This window comes from Eucalyptus grandis, chromosome 9 (genome assembly GCF_016545825.1).
Source record: "Eucalyptus grandis isolate ANBG69807.140 chromosome 9, ASM1654582v1, whole genome shotgun sequence".
Lineage (NCBI taxonomy): Eukaryota > Viridiplantae > Streptophyta > Magnoliopsida > Myrtales > Myrtaceae > Eucalyptus > Eucalyptus grandis.
Window position 1 is genome coordinate 20,580,260 of NC_052620.1, and position 15,248 is coordinate 20,595,507.

Sequence of the window (15,248 nt, forward strand, 5' to 3'; positions counted from 1 at the left end):
ACAAATTATTTTTCAGAATCACTCGTCCGAGTAAGCACTCAACGGTCACAAAGCCCTAATATTTCCTATAATGAAACTCCCGCATCTCACTAATGATCCGCTCAGAATTCTCATCTTCTTCAAGTAATTCCTAATATTTCCTAATTTGCAATCGCACTAGCTTTCTTCTTCCCCTCCCTCTCACCCATTCTTCGTCGCGCTCTCTCTCCCTCTCTCCCTCTCTCCTCTCTCTCTCTGTGGCAAAACCCACGATCATCGTCTCTTCGTCTGTTCATCTCTTCAGCACTTGGCGATAATGGGGTATCAAAGTTTTCCGGCAGCGACGGTCTACTTTCGGTCTGCAAACCGTCTTTCAAAGGGGGACAGAAAGATGAAGCTCGATTTCTCATCTCTCAATCTCTTGGCAGACGTAGCTTCTTTCATCTCCGAGGGAAAGCTAAGTCTCGGGCCTTCCATCTTTGATCGCGATGGTGAGAAGAAGGTCACCCTCGTGACCACCACCACTTTTGGGCCAATCGGTGTCGGATGGATCGTTCGGAAGAAGAGATCCCCGCGAGCGCGAAGGCCGACATTCCACGCCCAGACGTCAAGTTCTGACCCATTTGTCGTTGTCCAAAACAACAAGCAAGAGCCTTCGAGAGCTGTCGCTGAGAACCACAAGAAGAGGTCGCGTACATTTGATTCCTCCGAAACCCAAGAATGGGGAAGAGTTTCCAAGAAACCCAAGAAAACTCCCAAGACGGGTCTCGCGGCTCTAATCGGACCAAGCAAATTGCCGACGAAGTACATGGACAAAATTCAGGAGATGCGAGGTCAGGATATGACGCTCGTGGTGGAGAAGACTCTTACGGCCACGGACATGAGCCGAGGCCAAAGTAGGCTCTCTATACCCAACAAGCAGATAAGGCAAGGTTTCCTGAGCGAAGAAGAGATCCGAATCCTAGATAGGAAGGAGGGCATTAAGGTTTCCCTCATTGAGCCGTGCCTCGAAGTTTCTCACGGCTTGCAACTCAAGAGGTGGAATTTACCAGAGCAAAAATTTTTCTTACGTGCTGACAGAGAGGTGGAATGGGATTGCCCATCCTTACACACGGAATGAACTCATGAAGGATGTCGTCGTTCAGCTTTGGTCCTTCAGGGTGGACGGCAGCCTTTGGTTTTGCCTCAAGAAAGTTGAAGACCAACAAGGCAATGGAAAGGATGGCTGTGATCTTCCTCCTATTTCGTGAAGAAGTAATTCATGATATTTCTCTACGTTCACCCCGGTACATAACTAGTTAGCTTCACTTTTCTTATACTTTTTTTTGAAATTTCAATGTTTAGGTAATTTCATTCTTTCCTATTATTTCGGGACCACTATTGGCGTCTCGATGAAGTTAGAAGTGATAGGAGCTGGGGTAGTCCTCATTTTTTGATAAAGTTTCTTGTTGTTCTCGAGTTTTTCTTCTTTTGTATTTTTGGTTGCAGCTAGCATTTTATACGTTCAAATGAGATTTGTATATAGTGCTATGGAATCACTTAGCATTGGAATGGATATAGACACTAAAGTGTCCATTTTTCCATATTGAGATCCTTACAAAATTTTAACTATTTTTCATATGTTAGTGGATGTCATCACTAAAGAAATGTGCATGGTAAAGAACTCAAAGTCATAAAGATGATATTATCATAATAAAGTTGCCCCTTAATTGAACGAAATAGTGAGTCAATAGGTAAAAAGGGTATTTTTAGGCAATCACTAGTTCGATTGACTCATCATGGTAGCATTTGACTTAGACTGCTATTCACCAAACCAACGAGGTCGGGTGTTTGATGAATCAGAGAAAACTCATTAGGAACCTGTAATTACCAACATCATTCCTGTCTTTGGATCAGCGTGCCCGTAGGATCAGAAGAGGTGAATTCATGCCGAGAGACAAAGGGAGTGAACAAAGTTGAGCGAGTAATAACAGAAAATAATATGTGAAAGAGAGGAGTTTCAATTGAAGACTTGAACTAGGCAGTTCGAGTTACAATAACTATTACTTCTTATGGTGCAATTCTTCGGAATTCAAATGTTGACGAAATGAAAGATATTTACAGTAGAATCATAAGAAAACCGCCCGATGTGCATCCATATTCCTTTCCCCCTTCCATAAACCGATCCCCGGGAAGGAATATGACGCAATTATGTGAACCCAGAGTGATCCCCGAACTCAAAGACAATCGATCTTGCACCTTTCTGTAAGTTTTCCTCTATTCTGGGCTTCAAGAACTGCTGACAAGCTCGATGCCACCGCTGCTTCCCATTGAAGAATATTTACTAGCAGGGTTCTGGGTGGTCTTGACAGGGTAAGAAGCCTCCATTGCGATACCGCACTTGCCAAAGTAGTTGTTGGCCAAATTCCTCTCCATCTTAATGTATCCTCTCGCCCCACAAGGAGCCCCACGAGTTCCTTACAAGCCAGTAGTCAGCACCATGTTGCCTCCCGTATCCAACCGCGATCACACCATGGTCCAGTGCAGTTCCACATTCGCCAGTGAACACGCCCTGCAGATTTGGCAGGGTTTAGGTTTAATTATAACAAGGCATTATACTGTGCCTCAAAAATTCTATGTATTGCAGTTCCAATTTCATATCCATCATGGAATCTGGTTCTGATAGAAACTACGTTTCATCACAGCCACTGATTGAAAAAGATAACAAAGTCTTAAAAGTCACTCACGGATTCATAAAGTTGGAAATCTCTGCCTCCAGCTTCAATGGCAACACTCACGGGTTGATGAGCCACAGCCTTCTTCAAGGCTCTCTCGTCAAAGGCCGGGACATCCTCGTACCCATCAATGCTCACCACCTTTGAGTTAACCTGCAATTTTTATTCGAAAGCCAGCAATCAGAATATAGAAAATTCAATCCCCTCCAAAACTCAGTTCCCAAACTAGAATGATGTCGACTTCAACAACTGATGTGAATTGCGAAGGACTCGGAAGTACTGACCTTAGACGCATCACAGGTTCCATCGACTCCCGTGTAAGAGTAGTCCTCATCAGTGTCGATGCCACCATTGTCAATGATGAACTGGAAGGCATAGTCCATGAGCCCACCATTGCAACCGGCATCATAGGACCGGTCACAATCCACGAGCTCTTGCTCGGAGAGGGATATGAACTCGCCAGTGACGATCTGGTTGATTCCTTCCACAGCGGCGATGGTAGAGAAGGCCCAGCAGCTTCCTGTTAAAGATGAGGGAGGAAAACAAATCAGGTTTTCAGCTTGATGAGCTAAATTTGTGATTACTGCAGAGGCAGATCAATACAGCAAACGGGTAATCTGTAGCAGAAACGTGTTGATTTAATGCCAAAACGTTGTTCATGCATCTGAATTCATTTGTCAAACCCTCAACTGATGATGATCACATAAGCCTAATTTGATTGAGTAAACCCCAAGTGATGTAGGAGGACACCTGTATACTTCACTGGTTTTAGTCTATCCATGTGATGTTAAGACTTTTCTCTTTCCCCCTTTTTTTTCTTTTTGGCTAACATGTGATGTTAGACTTAACATTAAATATCTACTTATATTATAATATTTTTATAATATATATGAAATAAATTTTATGGTTGGGTGAGGTGAGAGGATATCTTCCCCAATAAGAAAAGGTGGGCACTAAATTCAACTCTCTTATGTCTCAGCCAACAAGTCCAAACCAAACCAAAACTACCATTCTTTTCACAGGCAAACGGTCACAACCACCCTTCAATCAATCAACGTCACATGCTATCCACCCAAACCTACCAAATATGCATCTTCCACACAGTAATAAATTCATCAAATCACCAGAACATCCTAGCCCCTCCGTAGATCAACAGCATCTGCCAAGGGCAGATGTACCCTTAAGAAAAAAAAAAAAAAAAAAAACTTTTTTCTTGTCGCAGCGCAAAACAAACAAGATTACTAACCAAATCAGGTTCAAAATCTCTAGATAAGGGCAGGATTTCAATTTTCGAAAAGCCAATATATCGTGTTCGATATTCAAATTGATAGGATTCGTATCGATCCATACAAATATATATACAATCAACCCACTTCTCTTCGACCAAAAAAAAAAAAAACCCACTCCTCCAATATTCAATTCATGCCTAAATCGATTCATAAATTGGTGGTATTTCACATGCTCAGTGACAAGATAATAAATTATAATTAAAATTAATAAACAGAGGTTAAAGACTAAAAACGGTAAACTTCATCTCCAAGAAACGAACATGATCCGCGCAGGCAAGGTGAAAAAGTAAGGGGGAAAAGGCAAAAGAGAGGTCAAGACGTGAAATTACCGCAAGCTCCCTGGTCCTTGACCTTGTTAACGGCGCCGCGGGTCCTCCAGTCGACGGCGGCCGGCAGCATGTCGTCGGGGCGGGGGGCGTAGCGGCCGCTCGCGCGCGCCGCCTTCGCCACCCGGCGCATGGGGTCGCTCCGGGTGCCGAGGTAGACGGCGCGGTACTCCTCGTTGGTGAGGTCGGCGAACCGGTTCATCCCGAGGGTGTACGACCGGTTGAGGGCGTTGTGCTCGTCGACGAACCGGAGGTTGTCGCGGAAGATCTCGAACCGCCGCTCCCGCTCGCCGAGGCCGTTGTAGGCCTTGCCGTGCTTGGCGAGCCAGAGCTCGTACATGCCCATGACCTCCTCGTCGGTCCTCGCGGCCGCAGCGACGGCGGCGACGGCGCAGAAGAGGAGGAGGGCCGCGGCGGCGGTGGCCGGGATCGCCATGGATGGACGACGACTATGAAGGAGGAAGATTGGAGGAAGAAGAAGGAAGAACAAGGAGGAGGAAGGAGAGTGTGCGAAGAAGGTGGGGTGGAGGGGAGTTTATAAAGGCAATTTCACGGGATTTATTTAATATTTGGGTTAATATCAATAATTCAGAGAGAAAAAGAAAAAAAGTAATGAAAAAAATGAAAAGATTATTTTTTATTATTTTTTTAATTTTGTTTTTCGGGCAAGTTGGGGGGATGACCGGTGACCGGGTGCGCCGGTACGTGCCGCGAGCGGGGAAGACGGAGGGGTTCGTGGGTCGTGCTTGGTCACTAGAGAAATGCGAGGCCAATCCGGTTGCTTTGACCGGCGGTAATTAACGAGAAGTTGCTTGGTCTTTGTACTCTCTTTTTCTCGGATTTGAATCTTCCGTTTTCTCCCATCGTTGGTGCCGATGCAACTAGACGCGAATCTCGGCAGGATTAGGAGCTTTCGCAAACACCGCAAAGAGCGTTTGTTTCTTCTGTGGTAGGAAATTTGATTTTAAGAATTCGATGGGACAGGCGTTTTTAGTTTTTTTAGATATTTCGTTAGTACATAGTTAGGCTTGGAAGGGTTAATTGTATGGGTTAATATACAAAAAAATCTATACTTAGGTATAACAAATTTACTCCAAATCAATTTTCAGGTCACCAAAAACTCCAAAGTTAGCACATTTATGATAAAATATATATAATTATCGTAAAATTGCTAAGCTAGATGAGACATGATAATAAATTAATAGTTTAAGGTAAATTTGTCATATATATACTAATTTATAATTTTTGACAAGTGTCTAGTTTAGGACTTTTACCAACGCAATAACTTGTCTATGATAAATTTGTCATAAATGCACTAATTTAGAGTTTTCCGTTATATTAATCCTAATTTTATTCTAGTCTCCCAAGCAATTAAGTCTTTTGACTATAGTAATTTGTCCAATCAATCATACCCATTAATAAGGAGTTGCTAACGCTATGGATTTACGGATATAGCATTACTGATCTAATGAATAAACTTGCCGGTGATGCTTGTGCGGTGCCAATTGCACATGACAATGGTGATGGTGTTGCATCGAGAGAGAGAGAGAGAGAGAGAGTATTTTTGTGGGTAAACACGTTAGCTTGAGAAGTCTATTTTGACATGTCGTGCAACTTGGACATTGTTCCTAATGACAATGATCAATTAATTTGACTGTAGGTGTTGAGAACGTTATAGAAATTGATTGCACAAGAAACAGTCCACCATTGAAAAAAAGTTATACTTTATGAAATTTTCCAACATCCCCTTTATCTAGTTCAAGAGAAAATTGTCCAAAAAATCTAAATCTATTACATCATAAATCTTTCAATTTTCCCAATTAAAATCCCAAACTTTTTTCATAATTTGTCAATTAAGTCGATCCGATCATTTTTACTCGGACATTGTTGGTATGGACGACGATCATCCTATGTGGACAATTTTCATTAATACTTTAATATTTTTACAATTTTTATCAGTATTTTTAATTTTTTTTCTTTTTTTTCTTTTTCCCTTTTTTGGTTCACACGCTGGTAGGGCCGCCGACCACTAGCTGAGGGCCATCGACCTCTGTTGACCACTAAGCAAGGGCCAGTGTTGGGCAAGGGTCACGACCCTCTCCCAGATGTAAGTGGCCCCACTGGCACTTTGAACCAAAAAATAAAAATAATAATAATAAGAAAAATAAATAAAAATCAAGGAATTATTTTTTAAATATTAAAATTTGTCAACATCAATGATTTATGGCCAAAATTGAGACTAGACTGTCAAATATCACCAATTTCTGACCAAAATTGACTAAATTGAGTCAATTAGCAAAACCTAAAAAGGTTTATAATTGAAATAACAGAAGTGTAATAGATTTATGACTTTTTAGATAATTTTTCCTATGGTTAGAGAACTTGGATATTCCAATAAATAATGCGGATAGTCCAAATTGGACTTGACTTTCGTAAGTGGAATCAAATTAGGATGCAAAAATTTGAAGTTCATCTTCATGTTGGAGTTAAGAGGAAAAAGATTTCTTGGTTAGTATATGAAGATCAATATTGTCTATGGGTATGTTTATTTCACTGAAAACTTTATAATAAAGGAAAATGCCATGGAAATTATTTTTAAGGAGAATGGTTAGTAATCATTTATTTAGTGATTGAAGAAAATCAATTTTCTTTTTAACAGAAAGGATGATATTTTCCCCCCAATCTAAACTTGTTGCTTTTAGTTTTCCATCATTTAAATTCTGAAAAGTTGAAAAATAATTTTTTGAAAATAGTTTTCCTTCAAAAGATCAGATTCTTTGTTTGGTCTTCAAACACGGTCTCAATGAGCGCCCCAATGCTTGTTGTGGCGTAAATGTGTAGAGTCCATCGTGGATATTCCAAAGGAATTTCAAGAGGGTTTCAACAACGATAAATCTTGCATTAAGATTTGTGGATTTTTTTATGAGATTAATGAATTATTTTGCAAGAAATTTTGAGACTAAATACAATATAAGTTGTTTGGTATACACAAGATTGAGGAAATACCAAAGTACTTTATTGATTTGAATGGTTGTAATTTCTTTAATATTGCTTAATCTGTAGCATATTGTTCTTTCAATGAAGAAAACATATCGTCCGAATCATTTAAATTTGATATCTGATTAATTTTCTTATTTTATTTATTTTAAGTGATCAACCGCTTACTTTCTAGTGAGAAACGTACTACTTTTCTTGAGCTCCACGAAATCGCTCCAGATAGATATTTTGAAATCCTAGACATCCAATTATTGAATTCAATTTGAGGATAAACTCCTTTTCTCTCTCTTATCCGAAAAGAAAGAGCTAAACCCTAGGCAAAATCCGTGGTTTTCGTTGTAGGAAAATGTGTCCCTTCAACTCATTCGGCATGTCCATCATGTACATTAGTGCCAATTACTCAATTAATTCTAAATTTATTATATAGAAATCAATTCAATCATGATTTTTTTTTTTAATTTTGCCAATTAATATTTGTATGGAATTCCAATGCGATCCTTTCAATTACTTTTGTTAGAAATTGTTGACGTGGAGATCCAGTCATCATCGACTATCTATGTGATACATCATCGTCTTAGTAGTTTCCTATGGAAATTGAACAGAAAGACTAATTGTAATTCCATGCAAAGATTTAGTATTAAATTAACAATACTGAAAATTTTAGAACTGTATCTGTACAATAAATCTAGTATTGATTAAATAACTTTCCCATGTTTATCATTAGAGCAAAATTTTAGGACTATATCCGTACAATAAATCTAGTATTGATTAAATAATTTTCCCACGTTTATCATTTGAGCAAAAGTTGGTACTTTTTTCATTTGAAAAGTGGGCTAATTTTTTTTTTGCATAAAACATAAGTTGCGCGTTTTTTAGGAACTTGTCCAAGAGGATGAAATCAAAGAATAGCCAATAAATTAGGCAACCAACCCTCTAGAAGGTGTAATTTTCACTTACGATAAGGAATAGCATTAGCTTGAGTAAACGGTTATATTTTCCGTCCTAAATTAAACTAAAAAATGAATCTCATGAAAGTATGGTCGAGTCTAAAAGTCTTCACCCTATCCTTTTAAAAAATCTCACTGGTCAACCGAGAATGCATCAACTTCACGATTCCTCACGAATCCCGAGTTGAGGGTTACTTTCGTAAGGATAGGGTCGGAGTGGCGGATTGTGTTGGAAACGTGTTGGAAACACCATTCACATAAATAAATGGAAAAGATATTTCTAGAATTTCGTGATATCAGAAAAAAAAATCTCTATCAATCTTCAAGTCGCTAAAGCATATACAACACTTTTTTGTTTTTTTGGAGCAAATATACAACACATTCACAAAGTGTAAGGCATCCTCGTTTTTGAAACCTTTCGTGCCAAAGACTCGAGGATTTTCCATGGAGAATGTTTAGTTGTGGGAGCTGGCGTTTTTTCTCGCATGACGATAATTTTTTTGAATCAAGTGGAGCATAATTTATATTCCTAATATTTTTCTGACGAAATTATACTGTTAGTGTATATTTAACTAGTCGTATTATTTTGAGAATTTGGAGACGTTAATTGATTGAGACTATAAATTTGACCTCATCAAGGTTCGTAGAACCCAAATTGCAACGAACGGAACCAAAAACTCATAATTTGATTTCAAATTTATCTATCAATAAACCAAATCCTCTTGTTTCAATTTAAAAATTACTCACACGATTGTATTTTCCTTCCGAAATTATGAAATCAAAAGAAAATTATAATTTTTTAGAAAATTAGAAAATAGTTACCAAAGGTATTGTCTATGCTGAAAGACCTTAAGCGTTAGATACCAATAAAGTTCAATTTCAAATGTTGATTAAAAAAATGGAAAAAGAAGAAGAAGAAGAAGAAGAGTAAATATCACACCAAACATACTCTAAAGAAACAAATCCAAGACGGCAAGCCCACGAGACATTGCTTGCACTAACTTTTACCATTCTTTATTGACTTGCGACCCCAACTTTGCCACGGCTCTGCCTCAGAGAAAGTTTTGCTAAAAATGAAACTTTCAGATAGATTTTTAATGAGTATATATTTGTATTCCCACTTTAACCTAACTTTATGACTTTTGGATCAATGTGTCGGTGCATAACAAAGTCTTAGACCGGGTACATTTACTAACGATTTTTTTTTTTAATGATAACTTTATAGATGGAATCATTTATCTGAAAAAGCACACTTTACTTAGGGGTGAATTAAACCGAGTTAACCGACCAAAAAAAAAAAAAATTAAACCGAGTTAAGGGAGCACACTTTCGCTAATAGAATTCATCTCCACCCAAATTTGTGGAAAAGTTACTCAATCAATTTTAAATATATTACGCAAATGCTAATTCAGTCTTAAATTTTTTAATTTTGCCAATTTAGTCCAAAATCTTTGTGCAAAAGTTTAATTTAGTCATTTCAGTCAATATTCATTAAAAAAATCGCTAATGTGGCGGTCTACTCACCATCGATTATCTCACACGACACATTGTCATGTCAGTAAATTTCCCCAAAAATTGTTTCAAAAGACTTTGTTATAATTTCAAATAAAGGTTTATGATTAAATTGACAAAATTAAAAATTATTGAATTAACGTCTATCTAATTTATTTATAATTAATTAGACAATTTTCTCCAAATATGCAAACTTAATTTTTAGCCCAAATTTAGTTCATATTCGAGCTCAACGCTTAATAATTATGGAACCGAAATAACCCCATAATATTCATCATTATATTCCCCAAAGCTCATTTTAACCATAATGCTCATATCACTCATTTGCAGACATGGTTTGATGAAGAAGACCTGGATGATTTTAGCTCTGTTTGTTTGTTAAGAAATGAATGAGTTGAAAAATATTTTCTTAAAAACGATAGCTTGTATTGCTTATAAAAATAAATTAACAAAAAATATTTTTATTTCCAAGGAAAATCTTCAAACATAATTTTATTTTTGATAATAAAAACATTTTTCATTGGCTAATTGCTTCAAATGATACAAGAGATTATTTTAGGAAAGCGTTCTAAAAATCATTCATTTTACGCGCATATAAATGAAGCTTGCCCATCACCTTCTCTTCCTTCTTTAATCTCTCCCTATCAAATTTCGTTTGGAGAAGTATTTGTGCCAATTTTGTCCTAAACTTTTTAATTTGTATAATAAAAAACTAAACCTTTTAACGATTTAACAGTGTAGTCCATCTAGCTAATTTGAGTTGAAAATCCTTAACATGGACGACAGGCGTGGCATAATGAATGCTGACATTTTACGATTTTTTGATAAATTTTTAACTTTTTTATTCTTTCTTTGTTTTTCCCTTGTCTTTTCACCAATGGATGGGGAGTTCGCTTGATTTGGCAAGGGTGGCCCTTGCCCTTGCCCAATTGAGGCTTAAGGAGGATGAGGATTGACCTGGTCAGATCTGGTGAAGGGGCCCTCTTGGTACTTGCCTTCATTGGGCATCACTCTCCTTGGCTCTTGCCAACCATCGCCAATGCTCAATGGCCACAAAAGGAAAAGGAAAAAAAAATTAGAAAATTTTCAAAACTTTGCAAAGATTATTCATGTCAACATCGGTTATACCACGTAGGACAATCAATAATATTAATAATTTCTGGCTGAAAATTGGTCGATTTGATTACATTGGTAAATGGTTAAAATGGTTAAGACTAAATTTGGATAAATTGAAAAGTATAAAATTGAATTGGCACAAGCGCGGTAGGTTTAGGACTTTCTTGATAATTTTCCTAATTTTTTTTTTGCTTTTTGAGATTTTCTTTTCAAGTCAAAATTTCTTGGTTTCTTGGTTTGTATATGTTCTAGTGGATTCTTTTTCAAATATTACACACTTTGCCTTGGTTAAGGATCGCGCTTTTATTTTGCACCAATTTTGTATATTTCAAATGAAGGCGACTTTGCTTTGAGTCAATGCCGATTTAGGTCAAGATTCAAGAGGAGCATTGAGTCGGTTATTGTAAAGAAGAAGAAAAAAAGAAAGAAAAAGAATAAGAAGAAATACAACCCTGTTTCGTTAAGTTTTGTCCACATCAATTTTGTCACCCTTATGCTTAAAACAATCACCGATGACTAAATTGCCATATCAAGTAAATCGGACATATATAATCAAGAGACTTGATTGTATGTTCCCTCGGGTTTAGGAATCAATTGGTTCCTGTGTGATAAGTTTATGATTGCACGTTTGTTCCTAAAGAAAAGCTTAACCATGAAGCACTAACTATTGGTTAATTAGCCACTAAGGAAAAGCTCAACAGTAAAAGTACCCACAAAATGGTTTAGCCTGAGGAAGAACTATAAACGGGTCTCATCGATAAGTCCAAATGGACCTCATAGGTGTCTAGTAAAAAAGAATGAAAGTAAGAAGAACAAAGATCAAGACATTTCCAAAATTCAAAAAATTGATTACCACGCCAAGCAAAAATATATAGATATTTCCAAACTATTATATTACCAAACAGCTTCATCTCGAAGGTACTTTTCCAATATTTCTCATAAATATATATTTTTTTAAGTCTGCGAATTTCGCCTTTCTTTATTTCTTCTGCAACATAAATGAGACTGCGACTGACAGCGCCTGCGGCAAAGGAGCAAATGACTTTGGGAGGGCCAATGGGGATGAGCCGACCATGTTCGTTGCCGCGGGCGGGCATGGGCTTTCCTCGTTCCCTGTGCATTATTACACTCGAATGTTTGGTTTTACTCGACTACAAAATGGAAGCTTCCAACGTCACCTCAGACGAACGACTTTTCCCCTCTTTGGACGGCCGAATTTCCAAAAAATAATATGATTTAAGCAAATTCATTGAATATCTGAATATTTGATTCGGATTTATTTAAGCAAATTCATTAAATATCTGAATATTTTCATTCGGACTTATTTTAATTTATACAATTGGGTCATTTCCTCGTTTTTATCAACATTGATGACATGGGAGCCGACGATGTAGACTCTATAGAGAGCGACCATTGCCGCTCTTCCGCCACGAGCAAGGGTCGGATAGACCTCGTGATCATCGCCCGAGTAGGTGGGGAAAGGTCACACCACACTAAAGCTAGGGTTCTTGCTTTTCATGTATTAAAGCGGTGACCACAAGCTAGGGTTCTTGCTTTTCATGTATTGGAGCAGTGACCACGTTGCCCCTCTTTTTTGTTTCGTTTTGTTTTGCACTTTTTGTTATTGCAAAAAACAATTTTTCGGTGTTTTATTAAATTTTTGCCATAATTTTTCTCACGGTGTACCTCCACATGAAGAATTTTTGTCGCAATCAATTCGCTGATTATTTTTTGAAAGTAAAAAATATCCCACATTCAATATTAATAAAATATTTACTTGAGAGTAATATTGATACTTGTAATTCGTTAATTAGAAATTTGGTTGGAGACCAAGATAAAGAAAATGTAGCCCTCAACAAAAGTCAAAATCGGACTGATTTCATTTATTGTCTCTCAAATATCTAGAAATGATGCTTAAAGGCGTAACATCGTATCCAATTTGTCTTTGAAGCCAAATTTAGAAGCTAATAGTACTTCCTCGGAGAATTACCAAATTAATGAAAGTTGGAGGTACTAATATTCCTATAAAATAAAATTACTTTATTGGGTGATGACCCAATGCAAAGATTGCTTCCTCATCATAGGAAGTAGGGGCACCCATACCCTCATGTTGTGGAACTATTATTTAATGAATAAATTCAACTTAGAAATTGCCTCTGTGGAATATTTGTATATAAGATTTACCTCCTTGGCATCAAGATGCAAATAAGATAATATGATAATTGTTTTGTAAGGAGTTAGTATGAACTACCAAAGGTTATCTTGTTTGATCGAAATTTGTAGACTTTTACCTCTTTGATGTGATGGGTCGTAAGGTTAGGTTTCCTATTATCTTGTCGATTGTGACGTATTGATCTAGCAACCTATAGTATGGTGGTATACATATGGCAATGGTTGAATTGTGGAGCAAAAAGTCGTATGTTTATGCTATTGAGGAAGATGAACATAATTTGACAAGTAAAACACCCTTTCCTATTGATACTAGGTTATGGTCCATATGGTCCAATTTATCACCCGGAAGCTGTACCATTTTCCAAATGATGAGTCTGCTACGAAAGATGGTGAATTTTCTAGCTAGAGAAAATTAGATGGACAACAACTAATGATCAAAGAATAGTTAGCTACCTAAATATATATATATATATTTTATATATTTTTTCATTTCTTCTGATAACGTATTCAAATACGCATATTAAACTTGTCTCACTTTTCTAGGATTCTGTAATTTCGGCAGTGGATGGCGGTGTGGATCTTCTGCCAAAAAAGAAATAAAAAATCAGCCTTTAATTTATATATAATCCCAAAAAATACATTATTCATTTTTTTCTTAGATTTTTTCTGTGGCCCATAATGTGTCTCTCGCATTATTACAGTTCTAATTTCTAGGCCGTAGCAGAGTAAGATAATGAGCTTTTCCTCAAAATGGACAAAATCATTAAAATCACTAATTAATAAATAAAATCATTAAAAAATCTATTTATTGGTTGCCCATACTCTCTGATTCGGATCGTGCAAGCTCCTCCATACATTATTGTATGTAGACGCATTTTGGGCACTTACAGTCTTCTATGAATAAACCAAATTAATATTAAAGGAGTCCCTAGAAACAAGTAAATTTTGTGAGAATTCCCAGAATTTAGATCTAGTAAAATTAATAAAATAAAATAGAATTTAGGTCTAGTTGCGCTAATTTTTATCGTGAAATGCACAATTAAAATTTCAAACAATTGTTTATTATTGTTCTGGGAGATTTACCCTTTTGCCTATATTTAAAATATTGAATAAATATTTGGAAGCACTTGCTAGCACACTTTTTATTAATTCTATATTTTATTGAACATCGTTGGGAAGATTTAATTATTACGGCGGCTAGAAATGACTAATGAGACAGCGAGCATTTTCGGAAATTGTTTGATTGTGATGAGAATTTTTTTTCTTTTTTTTTTTTCCCTGTTTTGCTACTTTTGTTATTATTATTTTTATTGGGTGAGTTGGTCAGAACAGGAATACAGAGATATTAGCCCACCTTAGGCGGTCGGCGGGCCTACCCAATCACTTATCTTCCTCGGATCGAGGGGCATCGCAAGAAACTGACCTTCCTCCATCTAACAAGCCTCTCTCCCCTTACCTTGGATGCACTTAACACGTAAGTCTAGTTCACATGCACCGTTAATCGCGGTAGAGTATGAGTACGCAAGTACGTTATATGGAACTAAAATATATTTTTTACATTCCAATTTGAGCAAATTCTAGGTACAAACACATGGATGGATGCTAGATTAGCCGATTAAGTGATTGGTCAGTTAATTTAGCGGGTCATGGCATTGACACAGAGATATGTTCTACATACACGGTTGGCACTTTATGGATCAATTCTTAATATGTTTGGAAGGGTTGTTTCTTTGGCAATTATTGAAACGTAGAAGTCACGATTTATGGGCACCGGTCCGAGAAAAAAAATTCTTATTTGATGATTAGAATTCCATACAATTATTACTTTGAACAGCTCATGGGTTTGAATGAAAACAAAGGAGTGGACATCACGCTTCCTTCTTGATTTTCTTCTTTCTTTTCTTCTCCTTATTTTACATATGTGGCCGAGAACGAGAAAGTTAGATGGCAACTAACGGTCCAACGGTCACGACCTGGTCAGTGGTCATATCATGTCCCACGGAAGCAATCCGAGCAACCTGCAAAGGCGGCACAGCCATTATCTCTGCATCCACAAGAACGGCCACACAACTGGAGAAAAAGCGACAGCCCAATAAAAGTGCCTCTCTTTCGGGCTGTCGTTTTGCGCAGAAACCGTCAGTTTCGATCGATTTGGAGTCGTGACATTTTGGGAAGAATAAGAGAGGGAGAAAGAGG

General features: G+C 37.3%; 1 protein-coding gene across 1 annotated transcript; it reads right to left on the reverse strand.

The window, feature by feature from the left end:
• Positions 1–1,956: 1,956 nt before the first annotated feature.
• LOC104418532 (cysteine proteinase COT44) lies at positions 1,957–4,820 on the reverse strand. Its single transcript, XM_010029903.3, is given in 5 exon segments — positions 1,957–2,407; positions 2,409–2,530; positions 2,706–2,846; positions 2,978–3,213; positions 4,312–4,820. Coding segments are annotated over 5 exon segments (1,092 nt in total). The 5' UTR covers positions 4,745–4,820; the 3' UTR covers positions 1,957–2,247.
• Between the last annotated feature and the right edge of the window lie 10,428 nt (positions 4,821–15,248).